The sequence below is a fragment of the Trachypithecus francoisi genome, unplaced genomic scaffold, assembly GCF_009764315.1.
Source record: "Trachypithecus francoisi isolate TF-2019V2 unplaced genomic scaffold, Tfra_2.0 Lachesis_group0, whole genome shotgun sequence".
NCBI classification, from domain to species: domain Eukaryota; kingdom Metazoa; phylum Chordata; class Mammalia; order Primates; family Cercopithecidae; genus Trachypithecus; species Trachypithecus francoisi.
Window position 1 is genome coordinate 80,529,505 of NW_022681453.1, and position 22,913 is coordinate 80,552,417.

Here is a 22,913-nt window from a genome sequence, read left to right on the forward strand (position 1 = left end):
TTAATGGATCCAAAAACTAGAGAGAATGAATAAGACCTAGTATTTGATAATACAACAGGGCAACTATAGTCAATGATAACTACATTTTCATAGAACTAAGAGTATATTTGGATTGTTTGTAACAGAAAGGATAAATGCTTGAGGATGGATACCCCATTTACCATGGATGAAATTATTATGCATTGCATGCTTAAACATAGGCTCATGTTTAGTATCTCATGTACTCTATAAATATATATACCTCTTATGTAGGCAAAAATTAAAAATTAAAAAAGTTTCTGGCTTTAAAAAAACATATCCAATAAATAAATATTGGTTTGAATATCTGTTTAGGTTTATTTTGTAATGATCTGATAATGTTATGAATATGTTCTTAATTTATTAAAATAATCTACTTTTCTTACCTGAAATATTTCACCTTTAGTTGCTGAGGAATGGCTCTTGTCATAGGCCCTTGGACTTAGTTTTCCTTGGATTAGACTAATGCAAAACTTTACAACTGTTTCTTGTAATTAGCCCTTCCTTTTGGCACATAGTATTTTCAAGGGAGATGTCAAAGGCCCATGGTGACAGTTTCCTATACCATTGCTATTTTCTCTGAGCTGAGCTAGCACACTGACAGAGATCACTCATACTGCAGAGGTGTGTTCTTGTGATGTTAGAATCCTTATTGTGGTTGTTACATTTCACAGTTAAAAAAAATGATACAACCCTGGAGATATGCTCTAAACACCAACATAATGTTTGAATTTGAAAAGATGAAGAATCTGGTCTTTGCCCTTTTCAAGTATTAATCAAATACTATCAACCTTGATATAAGAATACTGTAAATTCAGCTTTATTCTGAGCTAGAACAATGTCTCCTTGTGACAAGACTATTCTATCTTATTTTGCTTCCATCTTTAACCAGAGAAATAATTTAGTGGTTTTCAAATAGTTTCATTTGTTTTTTTAAAAAGGCAATATGGTGTTACGGGGAGTACACTGATTATTTTATTTTATTTTACTTTAAGTTCTGGGATGCATGTGCAGAACATGTAGGTTTGTTACATAGGTATTCATGTGCCATGGTGGTTTGCTACACCTATCAACCCGTCATCTAGGTTTTAAGCCCCACATGCATTACGTATTTGTTCTAATGCTCTCCCTTCCCTTGCCCTCCACCCCACAACAGGCCACGGTGTGTGATGTTCCCCTCCCTGTGTCCATGTGTTCTCACTGTTCAACTTCCATTTATGAGTGAGAAGAGGTGGTGTTTGGTTTTCTGTTCCCGTGTTAGTTTGCTGAGAATGATGGTTTCCAGCTTCATCCATGTTGCTGCAAAGGACATGAACTCATTTGTTTTCTTATAGCTGCATGGTATTCCATGATGTATATGTGCCACATTTTCTTTATGCAGTCTATCATTGATGGGCATTTGGGTTTGCCAAGTCTTTGTTATTGTAAATAATGCTGCAATAAATATACCGAGAGTACACTGATTTTGATGTGAGGAGTTTAGAATCACGACCTTACTACTCAAACATTGCATGACCTTGAGCAAATCACTTCTTTAATGTCCTTGCCTCTCAAATGGAGATATCTTTCCTACGTATCTTCAAAACTTTCAGTCTCCTAGATCATTATCGGTTTGTTCAACCTTGCTAGGCAGTATTAGGAATTATTAAAGTTCATGTAGTTTAAATGGATCAAGCAAATGTTATGAGGGTGTGATATTTTTATGCAGTAAACTTAACATTCAACATTTTGGGGGCTATGTGAAAATAGAAGTTGGACTACTGGTTATATTTTCCTCTCTCTGCTTTAATAAGGATAGTTGAAGATAACCTTTCATAATTTTATGATCAAGGAGTAAGTGTAAATAGATTGAATGACTAATGGAAATTTCGTTTGCTACTTTGGAAAAAAAAAAAAAGAAATGTTCATTTAAAATGACAGCAGTCAGGCAAGTAGCATTTTATCCATTTTCCAGAAAAGAAACTGGTTGAGAAAAGTAATGTCCTCATGATCATACAATATGCTAGATATGGAATTCAATAATCTAAACCTAGATCTGAGTGAGAAATCTGCTTTTTACTACAGCAGTTGTTTTCAAATTTTAATGTGCATCAGAATACCTGTGATACTTACTCCAAATGGAGACTCCCAGACAGCTTTGTGGAATATGCATTGTTATAAATACACCATGAGTAATGTGATGGTGGTCCAGGATACAAAATTAAGAACAAGAGTCCATTAGTTCTGTTAAGTAGCATATTCAAATCTGCAGTAGTTACTGAAAACTGCCAGCTCAAGAAAATCAAACTATATATCTTTATAACAAATTAGTATTCATTTGTTGTTTTTATCTGGGTATAAACCAGAATAGTCCCACATTACTGTGATCCTAGAATTCTTATCTGAGAGGCTCATAGATAAGGTATTCCAGGAGTATTTTATAAATGCAGGTGGTTCTTGCTAACTTTGAATCTGATGAAACATAAGCCTACCTTCCCTGAATTAATCATAAAATAAAATTTATCATAAAATTTATTTAAAAGGAAGAAAAGACTATATTTCTCGTGTGCACAAAGTCAACCCAAAGTGAGGCTGCAACTATGAAAAGAATACCAGCTAAGGGACTCCAATTAAATCTCAGAATGCCACTTTGTACCTATGACTTTGGACAGATTATTTCCCTCTTACTTGAGTCTCAGATTCATCATTTGTAAAATAAGCATAATAACACTCACCTCAGAGTTATTCATGGATCAAATGAGGTACTAAACACATTTGAAGGTGTCCCATAGAAGCTATAAAATGTTATATACATGGACAATATATATGAAGGAAAATCTATGACATATCATCTAACAGCAGCTGCAGTGATATTACTGGATACTTTCAGATTGTTTTTGATGGAAATATTTCCACTTTAAGAGCTTTCTGGTCCTCAATGGATTTCTCAGCAGGGTAGAGTGTTCTGGATCATCCCTCAGTAGGCACAGGCATGACAGTGATCACTCTGTGTGGTAGAATGACCCCTGCAATTGTCTTTAAAGTATACATAAAAAACTATAATCCCATTACCTTTAGCACCTAAAGAACTAAATATAACTTTCTGGGGCACTGTCCTACTACATTCTCCCTATATACCAACTACTGCATTAAGTTCTCTGGCCCCATCCTTGGAGCTAAGCAGGGCAAGTCAACACCAATACCCCATTACAGCATGAGTTTGTGGAGAAAGCATGTGATGAGGCATCAGAACCCTCAAGTACTGAGACTGGCCTAGCTACTATCTGGCCATGTGACACTGGGTACAACATACCTGTAAAATAAGAGAATGAATTATATGTCACTAAGGGTCCAATGAACTTTGGCATTCTGTTATTCCAAAACAATTGTGGCACTTTATAAGTCTATATAACTGTCTTCTTGGATATTTTCCTTCCCATTTTCCTAACGTTTCTCAAAACAGAAGAAAAAGTTTAAGCCCAATTAAGCAGAAAGATACATTTGAAGTAAAGATTTCAAGTAGTTTCAGAACATGCTTATAATGAAATACACAGATAAAATAGTTGTTCAATTAAGAAACATTTATTCTTTTCTAAATGAAAGTGAAATTGCAGTTGTAAATATGAACTAAGAAACATTGGTTTTACAAGATAACTAGCTATATGACCATGACCTTAAAGTGTGATATGGTTTGGTTCTCTGTCTCCACCAAATCTCATCTTGTAGCTCCCATAATTCCATGTTGTGGGAGGGACCTGGTGGGAAACAATGTAATCATGGGGGCAGGTCTTTCCCATGCTGTTCTTGGGATAGTAAGTCTTACCAGATCTGAAGGTTTTAAAAATGGGAGTTTCCCTGCACAACTCTCTCTCCTTGTCTGCTGCCATCCATGTTGCCATCCATGCTCCTCTCTGCCTTCTGCCATGATTGTCAGGCCTCCCCAGTCATGTGGAACTATAAGTCCATTAAACCTCTTTCTTTTGTAAATTGCCCAGTCTCAGGTATGTCTTTATCAGCAGCATGAAAATGCACTAATACAAGGTGCCAGACAAGGTGATTAAAGGCTCTATACATTCTAAATTGTGCAATTCTAAGACATTCTTGGCATTTTTACATGCCTAGATGACTGCCATCTTGTTTTGATATTTTTCCCTCACATGTTCCAGTCTATTCTCATTACAGAAGAATACGTTTAACACAGTTACAGAAACAGAGGTTTTAAATAAAGATTTAAAAGTAACTTCAAAATATATTTGCACTGAAGTATACAGGCAAAATTGTTTCTGAGTCAGGAAGCATTTATTCTTCCCCATAAATTAAATGAAAGTGAAACTGTGAATATGAAGCAAAGAACATTTATCTCACAAGGTAACTCTGAATTCTTTTAATTCTGAAACCAGAGACATGTACAACACTTACAGCATTCACACAACACTACTGTCAAAATAGGTTTTTGACTGCTAAAAATGAAAATTCTTAGTGACAAGCTTTAGATATGCAACTTAGCCCACTGGGTATTCACTTCATCACAAAAAGCAACTATAGACAAATAGTTTTTCCCTCTCCCCGACACAAGAAAGTGAAATTACAGACTTTTAAAGCAGAAAAAATTTTCTCCAAAATGCAAATGATTAAGGTCCAAGAAACAAATGAACAGAAGATCTCAATTATACAACTGAGTGAGTGATTTAGTTTGCATATTAACTCCTTTTCTTACTACTTCCTGATATCTGATTCTGGCAATATTTATCCTGTATCTACTGGGCAAGACACTGGGAACACAAAGAAGTTTTAGACAAGGTCCAGCAGTATGCTGGTAAAGGTTTAACAACTAGCTCTTGAGGGAAAGGTAGGTCTTCACTTACAGCATTTACCAATTTCTATGGTGTAAGTGCTCCCTTTGTGGCAGATTTCAAGCTAGCAACAACTTGACAACCGGCTCATAAAATCCCTCAAACTAATGATTGTCACTCATGAGCCATTATAAGCCAGCTCCAACACACCACTGTTTGGTCTCCACCTTCAAGTAGCTCATAATCTCTTCATGGGTACCTATTTAAGGGGATATAAAAGAATGGGGAATATTGAGATAAAATTTAAATCAATTATATTTTTTAGGTAGTTTTAAAAGTTAGAAGGAACACAAATTTCTGTGGGATTTTCCTACCTCTTTACTATTTCCCTTTTCCTCTTGCTTAAATTTGTTTCAGGAAATTAAAGTGTAGAATACTTGAGGGGAGAGTAAAGGATGAGTGAAATAAGAATTTAAAAAGATAAGAAAAACATACTAAGAAATATACTAACAGTTATGTTTCCATTACAAGAAAAAACCTACTAAGATAAGAGCAAATATAGTATAACTATTAAAATTCCATCTGCTTCAAGCTCTTTCAGTTCATTTCACAAGTCCTGAAGATTTGTTCTGACTTCTTTGGCTGATGCTTTGATAAAATTAGCTGGCTTCTTTAGCACTATATGGAAGAGCACACAGCTTTACACCACTCACACAAGCAGCTCATAATAAAAGAAAACTGAGCTTCCTTTGCATAGACACCCCTGACCTTGTATCAGATCTTGGGCAACTGCTGACTGGGGTGACCAGGGTATTCTTCTGGTAGCAAAACGTGGAGTCTGCAGGTTGGACATGTCCCCTGTTGCATCAACCATGGTCTAATGCACTAAGGAGCAAAAAGATTTATGTCAGTCTCTCAGAGTTAGCCTAGCAGAGGCAGTTGTCAATCTATGCATCAGGGTTACCAACCAATATGTCTTCTGGTGGATCTTTAAAGCCTTACCCTGTGGACTGTCAAGCCAATTGCTGCAACCATGGCACCTTCCCTGTGGTTTCCTGAACAAAATAGGTGGTAACTGCACAATACCTTTTAGCTAGTTTATTCTACTAGAAATTCTTCCTTCAACCCCAATTTTCAAGTTGATTAGCAATTCTTCCTGACAAGGAAATTAGAGAAACTTGCTATATTCTTTCTTTGGTTTACTATATACTGTTCTCATTTATAATTCAGAAAAAGTCATAACTAATCATACAAAAGTCAATAGTACCTGGTATGAAATGCTTATGGTGTTTGCAGTTAAAATCCCTAGATCATGAATACATTTCTCAGATTTTTTTCTTTGGTGATAATGACAGTCATTTTCGGCTATGAACTATCTGTTAAGTCACTTGCTTGAATACCGACTCTCCAAAAACAAATCATTTTTACCTATATAAATAATGGAGGGCCAGGTCAGATGAGAGAGGATTAATAATAAGCACTATATATAATAGGCCCACTAACTATAGTCATAAAAAATAACCTGAATGAATTATATGCTTTCTACTCATGGGCAATGGCAAAGAGTAGCATACATTTTGTTTAACATGTATTTCCTAAATTGTCAGAACCTTAAAAACTTCAAAGGGGAAAGTCAATGGCTAAGGATCTTTCCTAGAAAACTTTTGGGATTAGGCGTTTTGTGGATGTATCTTCATATTAGAGCAAATACAAAATATTATTCTGTACCAGCTACCACAAATCATATCTTTGAAATGATGTCTTACAAACATGGCTTGACTGAACTGGCTATTATTCACTTCCCTGAAAAGCCTTTCTTTTCTATGACTACCTTTCCTGTGTCAAATTACATCTCTGCAACAGAGGACTTGGATCCTAAATTATATATCAATAGCAACTGTGTGGCAGTAACACCAGAATTTATATAAATGCCAAGAATCAACAAAAGACATGACAACCTCACATTTTTTTCTTTTTTTGAGATGGAGTCTTGCTCTGTCACCCAGGCTGGAGTGCAGTGGCCCAATCTCGGCTCACTCAAGCTCCACCTCCTGGGTTCATGCCACTCTCCCACCTCAGCCTCCCGAGTAGCTGGGACTACAGGTGTCTGCCACCATGCCCGGCTAACTTTGTTTCTGTATTTTTAGTAGAAATGGGGTTTCACCGTGTTAGCCAGGATGGTCTCAATCTCCTGACCTCGTGATCCGCCTGCCTCAGCCTCCTAAAGTGCTCGGATTACAGGTGTTAGCCACCACGCCCAGTCCAACCTCACATTTTTCTAACATCAAAACTCAAGCCTGAGTATCTTTCAAAAGCAAATATAGGAGCCTGGGGAGACTAATAAATCTTATGCTTTATGAAAGGGGGCTGTCATTAATTATGGACAAAGAACACTATGTGGTATTTATAGCATGTCAATTTCAAGTGGTGCTGTTGCTGGTTCTGCCACTAGACTACCACGTCAATCAATATTTGTCCCAGTTCTGTTAGAAGGAACTGTCTACTGTGTACGATCTGACTCTCAACATTGTCCCCTTCTTTGGTAGGGTGGATGGAGATCTGACAGGGCACAATGCAATCCATGGTTACGTATGGGAAAAGCATAAATGTTTCTGTGTGGTACCCAAAAGCTCACAGTTATACCCAGTGGAACTTGTGAGACCACAATGGATAATGATGCCTATATACAACAGTAAGTAAGACAGTATGAATCTCATTTAGCTGATTAATGGGAAAATTTAAAGTGTTACCTGAGCGTGGAATTTGTGAGCGCAAGGCAAAACTGAAAGATTTTCTGGAGACAGATTCTCATGACAGATCACACAAGGCTCTTCTTCTTCCTCTTCCTCATCCTAGGGAAAATACAGAAAATGTTAAATTTAGCTCATTGTTTTCTCCCATATCTAAATGTGTTCAGAATCATCAATTTCAGTCTTACTGGATTATTGGCTCCTTCCCACGTGGCAGGACCTTGTGAAGTGAGGGGCCTCCATGCTGGTTTTGGGGACTGGGCAGCATTAGGCTGTGATGGAGAATGACTAGGTGAAACACAATTAACATTTGACACTGATTTTCCTTGACTCTGAAAATAAGAATATAATGTTTATTTTTTCAGAATTGTCCTAGTAAGAGCTGACACATTAGCACAGAATGGGGTATAGTAAGAACTAGCAAAAGGGTAAATAATCAGATTTGTGAGAAATCTTGAACAAAATGGTGGCAATACTTGTATACTCATAGCTAGGTAAAAACAAAAATAACTCTATACATTCTTTTAATTAAAATAAATCTTTCAAGAAAATCAGAAAGTATCTCTTTACACTCATTCAAAGTAACTAGAGCAAATTTCAAGGAGGTCAGTTTTCTTCTAGAATGATTAGGTAATAGGCATTTCAAAAAGACTGCTGATATCAACTGGTAAGTTGAAGTTGTTATTTACTGTTAATGGATGATTTAATATGATTACAAGTTACTGATTTGCTGAACAGGTTATGGAGATAATTAAAACAGTTAACTACTAGAGTTAAGGGCAGAGAGATACAGGTTTTTTGGCTGTTTTCGCATTTTACCTGAGACTTTTTGGGGTCAATAAACTGGGAAATCTTGCAAACAATTTCATCAAATGTCAGTCCAGATAAGGACTTTCCATGAGCATCCTTCAGTTTCCGTAAGAAATCTGTAAGCTCTTTTCTGGAAGAGATCAAGGAAAGGAAAGGGCAGTAATGATTTTCCTTAGTACCTTTGAGGATGTGCCCACCAAAGGAGATATAAAATCCTATCATTATGATTGATGTGTATCATATAGACAGGACTCTTTAGGTCTTTGATCTAAAAAAGTGATCACAGGTCCATCTGCATTTATCTTAAACCAAAATGAAAACTCCTAATTGTGTTCATTAATGATACTTAATGTGTTCATGAGTGATAAAGTTTAGTACTTATTTTCTTTCCAAAAAGAGACTTTGTTTTTGAGAGCTCACTAGGTGAAAATTAAGTTCATCCACTTATTTATGCACTGGCTTCTTTATACCATCTCTCAAGTGGTCTCTTGCTCAGGATAACATTATTTTTAACTATGTTGCTATTGGTTTCTCTCTTATCAGTGTTAATAGTTGTACTTTTGTAAAACTCAGAAAACAAAGATTAAACAGAACAGGAAAGCAAAGGTTAAAAATTACATTGATTATATAATGAAAGAACCCACAATTATTTTAATTGGTATGTTCCTTTTCAACTCCCAAGATCCACTGACCCAAAGCTTGCATCTACATTTTTGATGGGACAAAGTAGAATGAAATATTTTTGTTTCCCAAATGAAGCGTCATGTCATCAGCCTTATGCAGCTACCTTTGATTTATAATGTTTTTATACATATTTATAACAACTGTACTAGAGTTCTATTGTATTATCTATTCACTATTATGAAATTTATAAAATTATAATTTAACAATGAAGTGTGCCAGTATATATATTATATGTTTGTACTCAAAAATACTTGTGAAAAGTAGAATTATTTCCTTAGACATGAGTTGAGATAAAAGAAACTTCATTTGTGTAGGAATATAATTAAATATCTTTCTACCTAAGGTAGACCGTGAAAAGCACAGTAAAGTTACGATTTCTTGCATTTTTAGTGTGTTCTCCAACAAAGAAACTATAAGGACTCTCAAAAATAAGGAAATTAGGAAATTAAATTCTAAAGATGTTTGGGCTTATATAGCATACAATCAACTTAAAATTCACTTTGGAGATAGGTTAAGATAATTATGGCAGTTAGTGTCATTAAAATTGGGTAAGTTTATGTCTAGTTGTACTTTCAGTAAATGAGCAAACCTAAATTTAAAGTTATTCTCTCATGATTTAAGACTAGTAACTTTTTAACGAAGAGGTTCACCACTGAACACTGTCCCTTCTTGGTAAATTTCTTTGTCCTTACCAAGGTCAAGGTAAGGAAACATCTGTACTTTTTTTGTGTTTGTTATATTTCGCTGAAATGTTTCATTGCCACAATTATGGCTATGAAAACTGGAGAATATGATCTGTACCCAACAGTAAATAAAAACTAAGATACCTGGTTTGTTGTGGAAAGGCAGTTTTCAGCCTGTCTGTAATTCTCTCCCAGTTCATCATGGAGGGATCACTCCCCAGACCTGCACTGGGAGGCACAGCGTCTCCCACAGGTGCTGGCAGCGCCCAGGCTATGCCAGTCATCTGTAAGAGGCAGAGAGTTATAGCCCATCAGGTTTAATTATGAAGAAGTTACATTCCTATATGTCAGAAAATGGGTACAATGAAGAAGAGTACTGGCATACACATTCAATTTTTAAAGTTTTTCTCTTAATTAATATTTCTAATTGTTTATTTTAAACTTATTTTTAAAATAGGACAAAGAAAATGGATAGAATGAAGAAGAATATTGACATACACAATCCCTTTTAGGGTTTTTCTGTTAACTAATACAAACAATATTTCTAACTGTTTATAAATATTTAAAACTTATTTTTAAAATAGGACATGCTTGCTTCAGTAATTACACACATGTACAAAAAACATGAAGGCTGTTTACTGCTATTTCTTTTTTAACAGTGAAAACTGAAAAAAACCTGATGTCTATAGAGGAATGAATAAATTATGGCACATCTAATCGAGTTTTTAAAAATAGAACTGTATGTCTGGGCATAAGAGATATGCATGCAATATGATTTTTTAAAACGTCTATGGCACAGTATGATATTACTTCCTTTTATATTAAAAAATTTAAAATGCATATGTATACACGGAGAAAGGTCTGTAAATTACCATGCATAAGAAGTGATTATTTCTTAGGGATTCAGTTGCACAGTAACTTTGTTTTCTAATGTGCTTACATTTCTATATTATTCATATTTTGTGATTAGCATATATACCTTTTTAACAAGAAAGTAAAGTTACATTTTCAAACAACCAAATAAAGATGGGAATACTGCTAGAATTGCTCTGCCCAATGTCTCATCAATGTTGTAGACAAAGGTGGTACAGAAGTTGTTGTGACTCTTAACCATGAAACTGTCAGTTTTCTCCATATTTTATGGTAGTTCCTTCTTAAGATTCTAATTAAATAATATAATAAGTGAATATTTTTGGAGTGCTCATCTGATTACTAAGATAATCATGAACACCGTACCTTTTATGTAAGGCTCTAATGGGTCATTTTCTAATATTAGGTTATTATTCATGAAAAACTAGCAACTACTAACAGTCATTGTAATAATTTGTACAGAGCCTAATAAGTGAGGAGAAGCAGAATATTTCCCAGAAATCTGAATTTGCTTCAATGTCAAGCTTTACCCCAGGAATCAGAAAGTAATTAGGAGGTTAAGGTATTCTAATGTTTTTAATAAAATTTTATCATAGTTTCTTATAGAATGGTTGGCAAGCAAATTGCAAGAGTTAACACTGTAATATCATGGTAATAAAAAGATGTGTTACTTATTTAGCATGTTAAGGACTATATACAGATTTGTTTATAGACAGGTAGCCTCGACAATAATGAGCAGAGTTCATCTGACCATATATTTCAAAAGGAAACTATTAGCAATATATGGGGACCAGAAAAGAAAAGAAACAATTAATTGCACCTAAATATAGGAAAATGCAGCTTAGAGAATTTTCATTAATTACATCTAACATCATTCTTTTGGAAGATTTTTCTTTAATAAAAAAAAGTTTACCTTCACCAAGATTACAACTGATAATTTTGGTAATTTCAAATTTATTTGTTCCTTCTTCAGGTTTGGATAAAGTTTATCTGGCTATTTGTAGCTGGGAAGATTTATAACTTTACAGTTTACGTTCCAAGGTGATGCTATATTTTATTGTCTGTTTATAGATACAGTTGAAACAATATCCTACTATGTGTGTGTATGTGTGTGGAAATAAAATTTATAATTTAGTTTGTTGTGACTTAGCTTCTTTGCTTTTCAATCTTCCCAACAACCATGCCAAAAAAATCTATTAAAAACATCAATTTACCCTTCATTGTTTCCTGTTTCAGAAGCAATACTATAATTTTAAGGATTCTGTAGTATAAAAACATATTTATCTTTGTATCCCAAAACTAAGCTAGTATCAGTTAAATAATATAAGTAACACCCTGAGCACAGTGCTTGACAGGAAGCATTCATTCATCACCATCACCACCATCATTATCATATCAAATAAATGAACGAAATGAAGATACTCATTCAGGAAGGCCACTAGAGTAATAAACTAATTAACATCTATTCCACCAAGAAAGCTTTTACCAGGGGGGCTCTAGGTTGGCCAGTCGCAGAGACGACTCCGGGACAAACTGCAGGCATTTGGGGAACAGTAAGTATGGGTCTAAAGAAAGATTCTTTCACAAGGGGTCTTCCTAAGAACTGCTGCATCTAAAATAGAAAAAAATAATAATAACAAACAAAAAACCCCGCACATATTTATACATTTATTTAGAACATCATCTAAATTCATACAGCAATATGGGGGGGGAGAGACACTCATCTGAACTCAAGATACAAAGCACATTAGAAACAATGTATGTCAGATAATGAAATATATGAATATCAGAAAAACAAAGGGCAATGAGATAAACTGAAAACAGCATTGACAAAGACAGAAAAGAAATAGATTCTAGTCATATTTCTCTCTACCTAGTTGAATAACCTTGGAAACCAATTTCCTAAACGATAAAATGAGAGGGTTGTATAAAGTAATCATTAAGGTTCCCTCCCAACTGTAATCATATAGGACTATGCAAAGGAGATTCTCAGGAAGTGTTATCCATGTTGGTAGGCAATACTGATACTCAGAAATTTCACAGAACAACCCAAAGTTATCCATAGAAAATATTTTATATTGGAGGTAATACTTGATGAAATTCTGACTTAATGTTTAGTTCCAAGGAGAGTTGGAGGAGGAAGTGGGATGGGCCTGGGAGATAAACTCTGATATAGTGATTTGCAGATATGCTTGTGGGTATTACTGTACTTCCCAGGGGGTTATGGAAATCTAGACCTTCTTAGCAGCTATCTGTGGAAAAGATACCTTGATGGCTGGAGTACAGAAGGGGGCAGATTTATTGAATATGTACTATGTGCCAGGCCTACTACTGGCATAAAGCATAAAGCAGGAGTTCAATAACAATTAAGTTACTGAACTTAAAAAATGAGGAACAGCAACATAGCTCTAATTAATATCCTAAAACTATCATATGAAATATTAATGGGGAACTTTACAACGGATAGACTGGATTGGCATTTGAGTCTTAACGTCTGAAAAGAATATTATGTACCTGCTGGGTAAGAAAAAGATTTTTTTAAACAACTGGGAAAATAAAAATTCCAACTGGATATTAAAAATTACAATTTTCTTAGGTAAGACAATGGTGTTATGATTATACCCAGTAAGAGTTCCTCATCTTTTAGGATGTAGCCCAAAGTATAAATGGATAAATTGAATGATATCTGGGGTTTGCTTTAAAATATTCCAGTGGAGAGGAAAAAGGGAATGACATAAAACAAGGCTGACAATATGTTGATAATGCTGAGGCTGGCTCCTGGGTTTGAAGAGGTTCATACTATTTTTTACATATGTGTCAAATTTTTTACATGTAAAGTCTTAAAAAAATGAAAGAATAGTGGGTACTCAGTCAACAGTCCTGCTCTGTTTGAGAACCACTATTACTTAACACTTTATTTTTATTTTTGATGGACACGTAATTGTACATTTTTAGGGGTACAATGTGATGTTTTCATACATGTATATACTGTGTAATGATCAAAGGGTAACTGGCATATCATCACCTCATTTGTCATTTCTTTGTGGTGGTAATATTCAAAATCCTCTCTTCTAGCCATTTTGAGATATACAATACCTTACTCTTAACTATAATAATCTTACTAAATAGAATGCCAGAACTTATCCTTCCTAATTGTACCCATTGACCAACCAACCTCTCCCTGTGCTCGCCTTCCATCTATCCTCCCTAGTCTCTGGTAACCACTGTTCTACTAATTAATTTTATGAGACCAACTCTTTTAGATTCCACATGTGTGGGATCAGGTAGTATTTGTCTGGCTTATTTAATTTAATATAATGTCCTCCAGGGTCATCCATGTTGTCACAAATAACAAGATTTCATTCTTTTTTATGACTAAATAGTATTTCATTGTGTATATATACATTTTCTTTATCCATTCAACCTTTATGGACACTTAAATAGATGCCATATCTTAGCAATTGTAAATAATGTTGCAGTGAACATGGGATTGCAGATGTCTCTTTAGGATACTTGACTTCATGTCCTTTCCCACTATACCCAGTAGTATACCCAGTGGATCATATGGTAGTTCTATTTTTAATTTTTTGAGGAACCTCGATACTGTTTTCCATAATAGCTGTCCTAATTTACATTCCCACCAACAGTGTGTAAGGGTTCCCTTTTCTCCACATCATCACCAACATTTGATATCTTTTTTTTTTTATAATAGCTATTTTTAAAAAATTATTTTACTTTAAGTTCTGGGATACATATGCAGAATGTGCAGGTTTGTTACATAGGTATACACATGCCATGCTGGTTTGCTGCACCCATCAACCCTTCAACTACATTAAGTATTTCTCCTAATGCTATCCCTCCCCTAGCTCCCCACCCTACAACAGGCCCCAGTGTGTGATGTTCCCCTCCCTGTGTCCATGCGTTCTCATTGTTCAACTCCCACTTATAAGTGAGAATATGCAGTGTTTGGTTTTCTGTTCCTGTGTTAGTTTGCTGAGAATGATGGTTTCTAACTTCATCCATGTCCCTGCAAAGGACATGAACACATCCTTTTTTATGATGGCAGAGTATTCCATGGTGTATATTTGCCACATTTTCTTTATCCAGTCTATCACTGATGGGCATTTGGGTTGGTTCCAAGTCTTTGCTATTGTGAACAGTGCTGCAATAAACATACGTGTGCATGTGTCTTTATAGTAGAATTATTTATAATCCTTTGGGTATATGCCTAGTAATGGGATTGCTGAGTCAAATGGTATTTCTGGTTCTAGATCCTTGAGGAATCGCCATACTGTCTTCCACAATGGTTGAACTAATTTACACTCCCACCAACAGTGTAAAAGTGTTCCTATTTCTCCACATTCTCTCTAGTATCTATTGTTTCCTGACTTTTTAATGATTGCCATTCTAACTGGCATGAGATGGTATCTCATTGTGGTTCTGATTTGCATTTCTCTAATAACCAGTGATGATGAGCTTTTTTTCATATGTTTGTCGGCCACATAAATGTCTTCTTTTGAGAAGTGTCTGTTCATATCCTTCACCCACTTCTTGATGGGGTTGATTTTTTCCTGTAAATTTGTTTAAGTTCTTTGTAGATTCTGGATATTAGCCCTTTGTCAGATGGACAGATTGCAAAAATTTTCTCCTATTCTGTAGGTTGCCTGTTCATTCTGAAGATAGTTTCTTTTGCTGTGCAGAAGCTCTTTAATTAGATCCCATTTGTCAGTTTTGGCTTTTGTTGCCATTGCTTTTGATGTTTTAGTCATGAAGTCTTTGCCCATGCCTATGTCCTGAATGGTGTTGCCTAGGTTTTCTTCTAGGGTTTTTAGGGTTTTAGGTCTTACATTTAAGTCTTTAATCCATTTTGAGTTGATTTTTGTATAAGGTGTAAGGAAGGGGTCCAGTTTCAGTTTTCTGCATATGGCTAGCCAGTTTTCCCAACACCATTTATTAAATAGGGAATCTTTTCCCTATTGCTTGTTTTTGTCAGGTTTGTTAAAGATGAGATGGTTGTAGATGTGTGGCTTTATTTCTGAGGCCTCTGTTCTGTTCCATTGGTCTATATATCTGTTGGGGTACCAGTAGCTGTAATAACTAAAGTGAGGTGATATCCTGTAATTCTGATTTGCATTTCCTTGAATTCTTCTTATTCATGAATATGACATATTTTTCCATTTATGGAAAAATATGCCCTCAATTTCTTTCATCGATGTTTTATAGTTTTCAGGGTAGTGATCTTTCTCCTCCTTGGTTAAATTTATTTCCAGGTACCTTTGTTTTTTGTAGCTATTGTAAATGTGATTTTCTTAATTTCTTTTTCAGATTGTTCACTATTAGTAAACAGAAATGCTATTAATTCTTGTATGTTGATTTTGTATCCTGAATCTTTACCAAAGTTGTTAGTTCTAGGAGTTTTTAAGTGGAGTCATTGGGATTTTCTTTTTTTTTTTTTTTGAGATGGAGTCTCGCTCTGTCACCCAGGCTGGAGTGCTGTGGCCGGATCTCAGCTCATTGCAAGCTCCACCTCCCGGGTTCACGCCATTCTCCTGCCTCAGCCTCCCGGGTAGCTGGGACTACAGGCGCCCGCCACCACGCCCGGCTAGTTTTTTGTAGTTTTTAGTAGAGACGGGGTTTCACCATGTTAGCCAGGATGGTCTTGATCTCCTGACCTCATGATCCGCCCGCCTGGGCCTCCCAAAGTGCTGGGATTACAGGCTTGAGCCACCGCGCCCGGCCGGGATTTTTTATATATAAGATCATTTGTTTGAAAAAAGGGACAATCTGACTCCCTTCTTTCCAATTTGGATGTCTTTTATTTCTTTCTCTTGCCTAACTGCTCTGGCTAGGATTTCTAGTACTATTTTTATTAGAAATAAAGTGGGCATCCTTGTCTTGTTTCAGATCTCAGAGGAAACACTTTTAACCTCTTCCCATTTAGTATAATGTTAGCTGTGGGTTTGTCATATATAGCCTTTATTGTGTTGAGGTATGTTCCTCCTCTACCTAATTTTTTAAACATTTTAATCATAAAGTGATGTTGAATTTTGTCAAATGTTTTTTCTGCATCTATTGAAATGATCATATGGTTTTTGTCTTTCTTTCTGTTGATATGATGTATCATATTTACTGATTTGTGTATTTTAAATAACCGTTGCATGATCTTTTTAATGGTACTAACAGTTCTTTGAGGATTAAACAGCCAAGTTACAAAAATCAAGATACAATGAAACATATAGAATTACTGGGTTAAACTGGGAACAATCCACACTTTCACAGAATTTTCTACTATGTAAGTCTGAAGACCACTCCTCAGAATACTAGTATCCCAGAAATGGATGGGACTTGAGTGATCAGATCATCCAGTACAATTTCCTAATTTATTGATGGGAAAGCAAAAGTCCAGAAGAGCTGATTTTCCCAAGATCAACATAGCTCTTCACAAAGTTAGGATCTGAACCCAGACCTCATTAGTGTACTTCCATTGTATGTACCATCTCAGTTTACAGCAAATAGCGCTGTAATGTTTCTAGCTGCTCTTCTCCCAAACTCTCTCCTTTAATGTTCAGTGGTCACCAATGCTTGTACTTTAACACAACTGTTAGCTTAATCAAGCACAGCAATGACCCTAATTAGGTAGCACAAAAGATACAGGTGAACCCCTCAGAATGTTAGCAAAGGATGCTTATAAATTACCACACAGCCTAACTGCCAGTGGGTTTTTGTACTTAACTAAACCTGGGTAAGACACGTCAGACATAAGAAAGTCTCCAAAGGGATAAAAAGATCTGGAGGGTCTGGAGGTCAAGGTTTGACTATGTTTGTCAGACACAGAGTATCACTTGCATCAGACAGCCAAGGCTTATACTGGTCTGCTTCCAGGAAACTCCAAACAACAGCTCTGTATGTAGCTTCACAGTCTGTGGACCCATTTTATAGTTAAGAGCCATGGAAGAGTTTAACTACAATCTAAGGGCAGTATTTTGAATATGTGCAGAAGGTACAGTGTTTTTAGATATCCTACAAAAAAATATGTGTTACTACAGGGAATCTTTGGAATTTCTCTGGAACACATTCCTTATCAGAGTAGTTGGGTATGATGATGATCCAAACCTAGAATAATAATGTTCATAATCCACTGTTCCTATAGAAACTGAATTAACCAAAAATATAAAAGGCAATACTATCATTCTAAACTAAAGCCCATGGTATATATCCCATAATTCTTTTAGTTATAGATCCTGCTTTTGAAACAGTATCCATACAAATGATATAATTTTTAAATTCTTTGTTATACTCAACCATGAGGAGAAATAACATTTTTAGATTTCTATTATAAGTAGGAGTGGTGATATCAAAGCCATCTGTCCCCAAATATCTTACATTTTTCCTCTCTTCCTATCACCAGATCTCTTAGAATAATACAAATAATCATCTAATGACACCTTCTTAAAAGGTCTTTTGGACAGTTGTGTGAATTTACTGAGTTTTAGGGAACTATGTTTCCCAAAAATACAGTATGGGGATTAGTTTATCTGATTAAGATCCACTTGTCCCTAACAACAAGCAGAGAAGGGGCAGAAGTAAAAGCTGTCCTTGCTGTTGAAGGTAGAATAGAATATAAAACTTCACAAAAAGAAAGTCTGAAGTAGAAATGCAGAGGTGAGGTCCAGCTGTGCAGGGTATTACATTGAGATGTTTCAGTCATCTCGTGCAGTGGTCCCCAATCTTTTTGGCACCAGGGACTGGTTTCATGGAAGATAATTTTTTCATGAACCGGGGAGTAGAGATGGTTTTGGGAGAATTCAAGCACATTACATTTATTGTGCACTTTATTTCTAGTATTATTACATTGTAATGTATAATAAAATAATTATATAATTCACTATAATGTAGAATAAGTGGGAGCCCCAAGCTTGTTTTTCTGCAACTAGATAGTCCCATCTGGGGATGATGGGAGACAGTGACAGATCATCAGGCATTAGATTCTCACAAGGAGCATACAACCTAGATCCTTGACATGCATAGTTCACAATATGGTTCATACTCCTGTGAGAATCTAGTGCTGCAGCTGATCTGACAGGATGCGGAGCTCAGATGGTATTGTGAGCAATGGGGAGCAGCTGTACATAAAGTTTTGCTTGTTTATCCACCGCTCACCTCCTGCTGTGCACTGGTCCATGGCCCAGGGGTTGGGGACCTCTGATCTAGTGGTAACATGAGGACACTGGGAAGTCTGAGTATTCATCATTTAGCTCCCACAAGGTAGGTGAAATAGGATGAATGAGAAAATATTACTCTATGTATATCAAATGCTTCACTAAAATCCAGTGATATAACCTATTGTACAGCCCTCACCCATCTAATTATTTCATCTGGTGACTCGAAGGTATGGTCTTAATTACAACTGATACTCACAATATGCCCCTATTCCATTTTGAACACACATTAAACATACTGTATATTCAGTGTTTCACAGCCCTTACCATTTGTCAAAATGAAAAGGGCAATTATTCAAAATGTTGTATTTCTTACCAGTATCTCAGGACTGGGTGGTGGAGGAGGAAGCTGGACTGGAGGCAAGGTACTCAAGGCAAATCCTTGCTTTACTTTGTTTATTTGTTCATTGTACTGTGTCTGGTAGAAGAAGACTAAAAATACTTTAGACAACAACCAACTTTAAAGAGACAGCATATGGGAATATCTGATGTAGTTTTGAATAATACAACGTAAAAGAGTGGTTCCCAACCTGTCAGAAATAATATAAAAACAGGTTCTGACTAAAAAAAAAAATTCTACAGACCATCCCCACATGTAAACAGTTGTATTTTTAAGAGTCATTATTGGTTAATAAGAAACAGAGACACAGATAATTCACAGATCCTTGTGATAATTCCTCAGTGTTTCCAAAATTTTCAGCTCTAAAATAGGAACCACTGACATAAATAAAAAAAGAGACTAAAGATTCAAGAAGCTATAAATATTATACTGGCTAAAAAATAGAAGAAAAAATGTATTTGTAACAAGCAGTTAAACTACTTGCAAATGTTCATTTTAAAAACTGAAGGAAAAATTTCAGAGATTACTTACTAAATTCTACATTGTGTTTATCTCACAATCTGTAACTCTAGCTTGCTCTAGCTCCATGTACATTTTATTCTCTTGGATTCTGACAAAAACTCCCACCTGGAAGTTTAACAACACGTTTTCAACATTTTTTGGCATTGTCCCCACTTTTGCTTACCACATTATTTTGTAAAGAACCCATAAGAACTGGGAAAGAAAGTCTTATAAAACAAAACATTTAGAAACTTCTGCATGGAGGACATGTGCTTGGAAGAAAACATGGGGCAGGTCTTTTGAGGCCAAAATTTTGAATAAACCCAACAGAAACCCTAAGCATCACTAAAGACTGAGTAAGAAAGAGTTTGGAGAGAAACAGTGAAAACCCCCAAGGGAGCTGGACAAATATGCAGTTGCTTTTGGCACTTCACAATTGAATGGCAAGGTTTTTTTGTTTTTTTTGCTGACAGTGTTGTGAAATCACAAAAAAATCAACATTATATATCGACCTTAGTATATAAATATAAAAAGATTCTAAAATAAAATCAATTAATAAATAGTCAGTGGCTTATCTCTTTAGATTATCTGCAGCATGGTCCTACACCAGTACTTAGGAATTTACGATTTTGCATTATGGAATAATTACATAAAAAGTTAGACTGAAAACAAATACAGGCCTACTTGATTTTCCTTTTAATTCTGTAAACACATTATTACTCAGACTGCATTAAAACATTTAGCTTTTATTCCAAATTTTCTTTTAGAGACAGAGTCTCACTCTGTAGTCCAGGCTGTAGTGCAGTGGCATGATCATAGCTCACCACAACCTTGAGCACCTGGCTCAAGTGATCCTCTCGCTTTGGCTCCCAAAATGCTGGGATTACAGGCATAAGCCACTGTGCCTGGCCAAAACATTTAGTTTTGATTGTGGCACTGTTAGCTTTGAAATTCTAGGAAAGCTAGGTGTGAGGGCACAATTTTTGAGTTTATTATTTTCTTGACTAAGGATATAAAAGACTATATGTGTGAATCTAGGATGTTATCTACAACCAACCACAAGGAAGTAATCTCAAAGTGAAGGCATAAACTTTAATAACTAAAATGGAAAATATGTTCTTCTTTAATTTTTTCTGCTAATATGTTTTCTAACTTTACATCATCTATAACATTAAGCCAATTTTCTCTAAATATACTTCAGGACTTACCCTGAGGAATGCAATCTTGTTTCTAACATCTGCCACAATGGCATTCCAACTGTCTACTGCAGCCTTTAATTGAAGTGATTCTAGGTTGCTGTTGTAGAAAAGGAGACACAAAAGAAAGTTCTTTCTTTTTATAACACTGAGATTTCCAAACATGTCTATCATGCTTTCTAGCATATATGTCAACAAAAAACAAAACTACCCCCATCACCAACAATTACTTCAAATGGGCATAAAGAGGTATGGACAGGTGTGTTATTAAAAATAACAAAAACAGTAATAAAAAATTCATTTTTCAAGAGCAAATGTAATTGATGCTTCCAGAACAAGTTTTTTTTTCTATCTTGATGATATATTTTTAGTACATATTATAAAACTTTTGTAAGGAATCTTTACAATGAAGCAGGAAAGCCTCAGTAATCTAATACCGTGGTGTTCTCTAAAATGTTGACCCACGTTGGAAGCAAGTTTTGGACTATCTTCACATTCACTCCGACATGAAAAAGCCATGGTTGGCCTATATGGCTCCTTTGCAAATTAGAAAAAGATACTGTCTCTGGGAGGATAAATTAGAAATACCCTATGAGGATAAATGAGGTTGCTGCCTTTATACAGTACATAAATTGCACAAACAATAGTTATATCAACTCATGCCTACCAAATGACTTAACAAAGGTAGGAACAACTTTGAAGTCGTTAGGGTCTATTATCTCTAGAAAAAATATTTCATATGGCCTTTTAAAAGGTTTTATCCATTATAACATCCCACGCCAGTATCACCCAGCCCAACAATTTTATAAGAGCTGAACAAGTTATCACTAGGATAATCTCATACAAAGAAGTTCCATAATATCCTAATGTATAGAGCACTCTTTCTGCTTCTAGCAAGCAAAAATAGATCATTTACAACAGTACTTCCCTGAGTGCACATCAGTATATCCTGATAATCTTGTGAAACATCAAAGACTCTGATTCTTTAGAATGAAAGAACAATGCTGATTATTAAAATACTAATCATTTAAAAATAATGATGCCTGGGTCCCAGAGATTCTAATTTAATTAATTCTTTAAGTGTGGTGTACCCCATGAAATTATACATTCAAGGAGAGTTTCATGCAACCTGTTCAATATTTGAAAATTACTCTATAATTACTATAAAAGCATAGCAGAAGACTACCCTTAACATACGATTTAGGTGTTAATACTGATGTTTCCCTCAACATATTCCCTAGGTGTTTAAAATCAGGTATTATGAAGGAAAACAATTAGAAAAAAAGTCTTCCAATTAGAATCTACCTTGTTTCATAAGTATCTGGTGTTCATGTATGTCTCTGAGACTTTCGATCTACTTCACTACAGAGAAAGGGAAAAAATCTTTCAGCAGCTACTATTGTACATAGTACTCAGTAGACTTCTCAGTGCTTCAGCAGAAGCAGCCAAGTACAAGCATCAAAGTAACTAAACGACTTTTGAGGTTTAACAACAACAACAACAACAACAGCAGCTTCTGGTAAAAGGAATTTCAGGGGGGAAAAAAACGAAACAAAACAAAACAAAACAAAACAAAAAACCCACAAGAGCTTCTTTAAGAACTCTGATGTCACATATGTAAAACATATCACAGATTACATTCAACCATGGAGACACTTGCTAACATCTCTAAAATTAATATGCATTAAGGAAGAGGGAAAGATTACCTCGCTGCCATGTGAGTCACCCTGGCAAGCTGATTGAGACATTCCTTTTCAGTCTGCTCTAGATGAAGCAAACCAAAATCCCTACGACACTGTAAGAAATACACCTACAGGTTTTTGAGAGAAAGAGAAAGAAGTTGAAGGTGTGCTTGTAAAGGAACATTCTCTTCTCAATCATCTCAAGTAAATTTAAAGCTATTTCTCAATTTCTTCCAATAGCATCTAGGTTCCTTGACCATTCAAGATACATCACAAAAGCTTTTAAATCAATGCCACCTATGCAATTCTAATTTCCTTATTTAATGGTTACTAGGTTGGTAAACATTCTAGAGCACGTCTTTTCAAATGTGCACTCATACTGGAATCA

At 35.4% G+C, this 22,913-nt stretch overlaps 1 protein-coding gene across 7 annotated transcripts in view; it reads right to left on the bottom strand.

The window, feature by feature from the left end:
* Positions 1 to 3,563: 3,563 nt before the first annotated feature.
* Positions 3,564 to 22,913, bottom strand: part of DZIP3 (DAZ interacting zinc finger protein 3) — a 97,760-nt gene continuing 78,410 nt past the window's right edge. For 4 of the 7 annotated variants that reach the window (XM_033211356.1, XM_033211361.1, XM_033211358.1 and 1 more), the window contains 9 exons: positions 22,550 to 22,653; positions 20,856 to 20,943; positions 19,123 to 19,224; positions 12,074 to 12,199; positions 9,862 to 10,001; positions 8,360 to 8,480; positions 7,729 to 7,872; positions 7,541 to 7,642; positions 3,564 to 5,675 (listed from right to left, as the gene is read on the bottom strand). In XM_033211356.1, coding sequence (XP_033067247.1) covers positions 5,565 to 5,675; positions 7,541 to 7,642; positions 7,729 to 7,872; positions 8,360 to 8,480; positions 9,862 to 10,001; positions 12,074 to 12,199; positions 19,123 to 19,224; positions 20,856 to 20,943; positions 22,550 to 22,653 — 1,038 coding nt within the window. In that variant the 3' untranslated portion in view covers positions 3,564 to 5,564. Of the gene's footprint in view, positions 5,676 to 7,540; positions 7,643 to 7,728; positions 7,873 to 8,359; positions 8,481 to 9,861; positions 10,002 to 12,073; positions 12,200 to 19,122; positions 19,225 to 20,855; positions 20,944 to 22,549; positions 22,654 to 22,913 lie in introns of those variants that run through there. The other 3 variants (XM_033211359.1, XM_033211360.1, XR_004437122.1) reach the window with 3 other exon arrangements.